At 32.9% G+C, this 6877-nt stretch overlaps 2 protein-coding genes across 8 annotated transcripts; one reads left to right on the top strand and one right to left on the bottom strand.

The window, feature by feature from the left end:
* The first annotated feature begins 516 nt into the window (after nucleotides 1-516).
* On the top strand, nucleotides 517-1245 carry LOC129294670 (uncharacterized). Its single transcript, XM_054933125.1, has one exon. It carries the CDS (start codon nucleotides 688-690, stop codon nucleotides 952-954), a length of 267 nt encoding a protein of 88 aa, XP_054789100.1. The 5' UTR covers nucleotides 517-687; the 3' UTR covers nucleotides 955-1245.
* A 1846-nt stretch (nucleotides 1246-3091) lies between these two features.
* Nucleotides 3092-6224, bottom strand: LOC129294668 (DNA-directed RNA polymerase I subunit RPA12-like). Of its 7 annotated transcripts, none has more exons than XR_008589422.1 (6): nucleotides 6083-6224; nucleotides 5566-5757; nucleotides 5040-5089; nucleotides 4460-4941; nucleotides 3473-3529; nucleotides 3350-3382 (listed from the first exon to the last, which is right to left on the bottom strand). XR_008589422.1 is itself a non-coding variant. In XM_054933123.1 (5 exons), exons 2-5 carry the CDS (start codon nucleotides 5100-5102, stop codon nucleotides 3308-3310), a joined length of 255 nt encoding a protein of 84 aa, XP_054789098.1. In that variant the 5' UTR covers nucleotides 5103-5757; nucleotides 6083-6224; the 3' UTR covers nucleotides 3092-3307. The 7 variants fall into 7 exon arrangements, 2 of the variants coding, with proteins under 2 accessions (XP_054789098.1, XP_054789099.1); XR_008589423.1 differs by having other exon boundaries at nucleotides 5570-5757; XM_054933123.1 differs by having other exon boundaries at nucleotides 3092-3382; nucleotides 4460-4519; nucleotides 5040-5757.
* Nucleotides 6225-6877: the final 653 nt, after the last annotated feature.

Genomic DNA, 6877 nt, shown 5'->3' with positions numbered 1-6877 from the left:
TTTTTAATTAAAGGCAATTTACTCTAGATTTTAAGTAAATATTATTATTTATTTAAATTATTTTCAAAATTTTCACATCTTGGCATGGGCACATACTAGTTTTTTCATAAAAAAATAGAAAAAATGATAATTAAATTTTAAAAAATAAATTAATGAAACTTAGTTTATGGAAAAAATTTTAAAAAATAAATTATAAATTTAAATTTAAATAATTATAAAATTTTTTTGTTGTTATCTAAAAGTTATATTTGATATTTAAATATTTATTTACAATTGAAACAACTAATTTATAATTATTTGAATTGATATTTTTAATTATTTTTTTAAAAAATTATTAAAAACTTAACTATAATTAATTTAAAGTTTTGGACTTAACTGTTTTTCAAAAAATTAACCTCCTCGTTGTTTTTTTTCTTTTTTCACCTGAACTTTCTTCATTTGATTCTTCTAATTATATGTTAATTTTCTAAAAACAAATTATGTAGCTAGCGGGTTGGCTGGTCTGGCCCAAAAAAAAAAAAAAAATAGGGGGTTGGCCGGGGAGTGAGATTGATTCTCCCAATCCGTATTGATCGTCCTGCGCCATCCCCTAGACCTCGAAATCTCTCTCCCTCTTCTCTGGGCAAACAAGACGGAATTTGTCTGCGGGAATCAGAGGACACAAATATCAAACTTGATTATTGAGAGATGGAGAATCAGGGCACATGGTGCTGGTCCTCGGAGTCCTTGAACGGCATGGCTAGCTGGTTCGGCGCAAGTGTCGCCTCTGCCTTCTTCGCCTCCCTTGATCGCTGGTCTTGCGTTAACGTCTCCACCTCTGACGATCTGGACGACGATAACGACGACGACGCCTCCATGTTCTCCAATACCGCCTCCGTCAATCTCAGCAACCGCATCCCCGTCGCCTCGCCCTCTCCTGCTGAAAAAAACGACGTCGCCAACCTCCCCGTTTGAACTTGCTATACCCTTAAACTTTGGTAACCCCATCATACATATTCTTGTATTTCCCATGTCTCTGAGATGGCTTTTCTTGCTATTGTATTTCGGTGACAAGATTAGGTAGATCTGTTGATATCTCCGTTACGTATGATTACCCTGTAATTGATGCTGTGACGGATTTGACTTTTTGAATTTTATACCCCCTTCTTGGTGACTTTCTTGATTATTGTTGTAACAAATTTGTTTAACGATGTGTAATTATGACCAGGTGTTTTATTTTATCTGTTAATTGTTTTATTCTGTGAAGATCTGTGTTTTTTCTTTGGTATTGATCTTTGCCTCTTTGAAATGTTGAACGAGAGAAAGGGGAAATTGTAGGAGGGATCATCCTTGTTCTTTGATTTCTAGGATGATGGTTTATTTTATCTAAATGTGCCTGGTATCTGATTGGGACCAGGATGAGAGGATTGTGAACCTTGACAGAGGGTCAAATCTAACGATCAATTTTTACCGTGACATATTGTTTCTAATTTAACAGAAGTAATTTAGATCCAAGCGTATCCAAATCTTTATTTTTGACTTCCTCACTTCCTCTCCAAGCCCCCTCAATCGTAGAATAGAACTAATTGTTGGTAGCTCTTAACGACATTGACGTAATATTTCGTATTTGATCAGTTTTACTTGAGCGTTCTAGTAAAATATAAAGCATCTTTGAAGATTTCTTGAGTTCAAGTATCCTGAATTCTTCGCTTTTTGATGTCCTACCAGGACGACGACACCCACGATTTTCAAAAATAAGCACGCTAGAAAGATGGGTGCACAATGTTCCATTCGCTGCTAGAAAACTTAGCTGCTATGGTGAGTGAGCCACCCCAAATGTATCGTGTTCATTTATAAGGTTGAATGAGTTTTGTTAGGTGTTCCTGTGACTTCTGATGTTGGTTGCGGCAAGGTTTACTTACCGCAGGTTTAGCTATCTCTGTTGTTTTCTTCCAGAGTTTTCCCCCCTTGATTTATTAGGCTGTGTTCGTGGTGATTGTAACTGAATGGAGTCGTTAACGATTTCATGTGGTTTGACACTCGCGCGCGCGCATAATTTTATTGATGAAATGAAAGGCTATCTATTTCAAATGCTAATGCTGTGAAGCGATGAAATGAGCTATTGGTTCATAGAAACAAATATGAATAAGTAAGCAGCCGGTTCAGGTTGTGCCAGCATCAAGATGACCAATCAGGGTGAAAATTAGATTCTGAACATCGTTCAGCAGCTGCACATCCTTTACTACCACCAAGAAACTAATGCACCACTTGAAATTTGTCATGGATATTACTAAAGGGAGAATCACATAGAGATATCAAAATGATCAATTAATTCAAAGTAAGTTTGAAGTGTCAAATTTCGAGAATTTATAATTGAATCGCTCAATTTTATAATTTCATTGTAATAAATTTGTAATTTGTACTTTAAATTTTAATAGAATAAATAAATTTTTAATTTTTTAACTATGTTAAAATTTAAAAAATAAATTACAAATTTATTACAATATTATTGTAAAATTAAAAAATTGAGTTGTAAATTTTTAAAATTTAATATTTGAAACCTAACTTAAATTAATTAATCATTTGGGAATTTTTTTGTCATTCTTCCTATTACCAAATGTGAAAATTTAAAAAGGAGCAGCATCCTACACGAGATATTTTGGTGCATCTCTCAAATGCCTGGTAATGATTAGTTATTCAAGGCATTGTATCTAAATATTGAAGGGGTGAAATGGCCTTCTTAGGTTCATTCGAATTTAGAGTAAAAATATTTTCTCATGTCAAATTAATTAAATTAGAAGTGTATCTAAATTCGAAAATACTCACATTAAATTATACAGTCAGATTAGTATTTAGCCCTTCGCTTCATAGAGCTTGCTGACAATCCTAGAGTTTGATTTTACACTAAGATTTTCAATTTTTTGAGAAAAACTTGAGGGTTCTTATGAAGCAAATATCAATTTCAAAATTTTACTTGCAGAACATCTTATTAGACTTAATTCTTCTAAATAACGTCTTCTCGTCTTATGATCTAGTGCTCAAACTATATCCGGATAAGCATTATAAACTATATCAACTTTTGTTGATGAGCAAAATCACCTTTGGATGGCGGTAGTCGACCCAACAAACTAACATTGTCTATCTATATTAATGGTATATTAACATTTAGTAGACTGTTGAGCCGCAATTCACATGACTCAATGTAGAAAGAGTTCGGCCTTCAACTCCCTCTGCACAAGCCAGTCCCTTGCCCAGTAAAGAAATTTTGACAAATATAAGTTCGGGGTAATCCAATTAATCCAATCCATGCATGCATGATAAGAGCAGCTTAGTTCTCCTGAAACTGGTGGCCACAACGACGACAAGTGTAAAAGGTAGTATGCCCTTCATCTGCTGATCGCATCTGTAAAATTATAATGTCACGAGCTGCTAAACTTAACCTTCATATAAGTCATATAAGCGCATTTGCCTTGTAAATTCTAATAAACAATACCTGTCTGCTATAAAAGTTAGCCTCCCCTTGACCACATCTCTCACATTTCTTGTTCACCTGTTGATTCAAAAAACGAAGGAGAAAAATTAATTTTTTAATCATTTAACTTTTAACTCAATCCTTTAATTATGACTTGTTGTGACTCAATCCTTTAACTATGAGTTATTGTAATTTAATCCTTCAACTTTTAACTCACTTATAATTTGATATTTATTTTTCAATTTTTTTAAAAAATCATCTTTATCAAATAAGAGGATAAAAAAATGCTCATATTTTGCTTTAAAATACCCTCATTTTGCTCTTTTATGTGAGATCTAAGCTAACATGAAAAAAAATTAATAAAAGTTAAGAAATTAAGTCATAGACAAGTTAAAAGTTGGGGAATTAAATCATAGACCAGTCAAAAGTTGAGAAATTAAGTTGTAACGAATCATAATTGAAGGATTTAGTTGCATGTAATGTTTTCAAAGCCAGACGAGATATCAAACCAAAAAGGTCAATAGCTCACAGTTTACATGGTCAAATTGATAACATAATAATTAAATTAAAAAAATTATATATGTATGTAATTATTTTAACTATGATAAATAAATATGAAATTACTACTTAACTTAAAAATTAAATTAAATATTTTAAATTTATCATAACTTAACAAATCATATGCTACAACATAACATCAAATGATTAAAATAGTTGGTCATTTTTTAAAAAAATAAAAATGTAAGAAAGATATTTTTTAACAGTCCAATTTTTAAAAATTTGACCCAGTTGCCGACTTGATCCCAATTCCCGATCCAGCACATCTTCCCAAATGATTTTTTTGACTTGACCGAGCTGTTAGCTTGACCAGTTGATGGTCTGACTTATCAATTTGGTCTAGTTTTTTAATTATTAGTTGTAAGTGAATTAAAAAATTAATTTTTTCAAAAAAAAGGGGGCAAAAAAAAGCTTATGCATGCCCTTAAATCAGCCTTGCCCGTTCATTACCTTTGAGAATTGCACCTTCTGCTCTTCCATTATAACAATTTCAAGCTCCGTTCTGATATCCTGCCAACACAAGGGCACATAATAATATGAAATATCACAAAGATTGTTATATTGATATCAAATCCCCAACCTGCGTCCACATCGTGGAATTATGATTTCATTCGTTGTAACCATATGCTGGTCGCAAGAAAACATGTATTCGAATGCAATGAATAGAAATACGATCTGCAGCTTATTTAAATCAACAAATCATACCTTAGCAGAAATTGTGTAACACATTTCTTTTCCGCTGATATCCGGAAACAGGGGCAATCAGTTAGCGTATAGAGATCAGGTGAATTGAGTTATAGTTACAATTAATGCTCAAAAATATTCTATAGCTAAATATTCCAAATGTGCAGGCACCCAGACCCATACACACTTCACACCGGCACACGGATTTCACGAGTTGGTGCTGTAAATTTGTCTCCATTTGCAACCAACTGCATTTTCATTCGGTATTATTGAAAAGCTTTTGCGATTAAACACTAGATACTTTTCCCTATCATGTGTAAGTCATGCGATGCGATCTATATCATACCTTCTTCTTGTGCATTAGACTTACAATCCACGTGAAAGCATGGCAAACATCTGGCGAAAACATCAAATGGTCAAGAACAAAGTTTTACCGAAACTCAATCTAAGCGCACGATGGCATAAGCACCAAATCACTCTCAATAAAGAATGATCAAGAACCTATCAGTAAAATAAGTAGATAAGAAGTCCTCCAGTTCTGAAGCATAGTGACAAAGTTCACATTAAAAAGGCATTTATTAGGCAACATGTGATTTCCAAAAAACCGGGGGGCGGGGGACACGTCGATTGCCAAGCATATGCTCTGTCAACAGAATATTGTGGATTGTGATTTCAAACACAAACGGATAGCCTGGTTGATAACAGCTTAGATTTAGCTATATTTAACTAGAGGACAGCACTTTTGATAGATTGAAATCACGGAAAAAAAGAGCATGGTTATATGATTTGATGATTGAAAGGAAACATGGATATTTAGGACGCTGAAATGACCCTACTGGCACTCCAGTAATTTCAAAAGTATTGAAACTTACTTACAAATCCAGCATGCAAACCAATCAGAAGAGGAGCTTAGAGGGCTTCACCATTAGTATCTCGCCTAGTCTTGCACAACGAGCACTGTGTATACTTTGTAGAAGGGACCGTCAACATTATACCACGCAAGTGACAGAACAGGAAATCACGCCCTCGAGAGTTAGCCATCAGATGCCCCTCCAACGAAAAATCTACTGACAACAATTTCTCAAAACTAAGTTATGAGGGCGATTGAAATAATACCATAGTAAGTGGTCTATTCCTTCCTAGAGTGAACATTTGTTTAATCAACCAGGAGAAGAGCACTGGCCAAATAACAGAATTGCAAGACAGAAGTTACGAAATCAAGGTCACAAATTCCTTTTTCTATCGAAAGTCTCCAATCCAAAAATCACAGCTCAAATTGTGTGAAAGACACCAAATTTTCAAAGAATAAATAGGATGAAGTAGGTAGGGGACAAAGGCACAGATCCAGTATGACGTGAAAAAGAGAGTGCAGGAGTAGGAACAACTTACCGGAGAAGGCAAAGGCGCGGTGGATTGGGAAGTCTGAAAATCCAAGGTATTGTTTGGGAGTTTTTTCAGGATAAAATGGAATGGGCAGGGAATGCTATTGTTTTTTATTTGGGGTGATTTGAAATACCCTTCTAACTCTTCCTTAACTATTTTAAGGTTTTTTCTTTTCTGACCTCTAATCTGAAAGGTATATTAACAAAATAATATGATATAAATAATATTATTGTAAAGTTATTCCCATCCATTTAATCTCCTCACTTTTTCACTCCCTTTTATCATAATACTGCAAAAATAATTATATATAATTTAGATATATTCCTTCTAATTTAATTTATAAGATAGAGAAAGATAATTTTTGTTTTATTTATAAATCACTTTATTATATTTTTATAACACATTTTTTCGTTCTCTACGTTAAAGGTTAGAGAGAAAAAATATATATTATTAAAGTATATATGTTTCATAGAAGTAAAAATAAAAAATTATTAAATTTTTAAATAAAATTAATAAATTTTAAAGTTTTTCTTGATATCAATGAAACATGTTGAAAGTACTCTAGAAATAAAATTAAAGAATCATTAATTTATAATAATTTTTAAATATTTATTAAATAAAATAGTTGATTTTTCTTAGAAAACTTCTAAACAATTGAATGTTCAATTCCACTTCACCTCATCTCATTCTATTAATCATGTTCCTTTCCATTTCATTGTTCCATTATTCTTGCCGTGGTTGCGAATCTTCTGGCTTGGCTTCATTTAACATGATTTTTCGTTTGCTCATGATTTTTGTTTA

This window comes from Prosopis cineraria, unplaced genomic scaffold (assembly GCF_029017545.1).
Source record: "Prosopis cineraria cultivar Desert tree isolate PC_DT_omini unplaced genomic scaffold, ASM2901754v1 PC15, whole genome shotgun sequence".
NCBI lineage: Eukaryota > Viridiplantae > Streptophyta > Magnoliopsida > Fabales > Fabaceae > Prosopis > Prosopis cineraria.
This window is presented reverse-complemented; position numbering and strand designations above follow the sequence as displayed.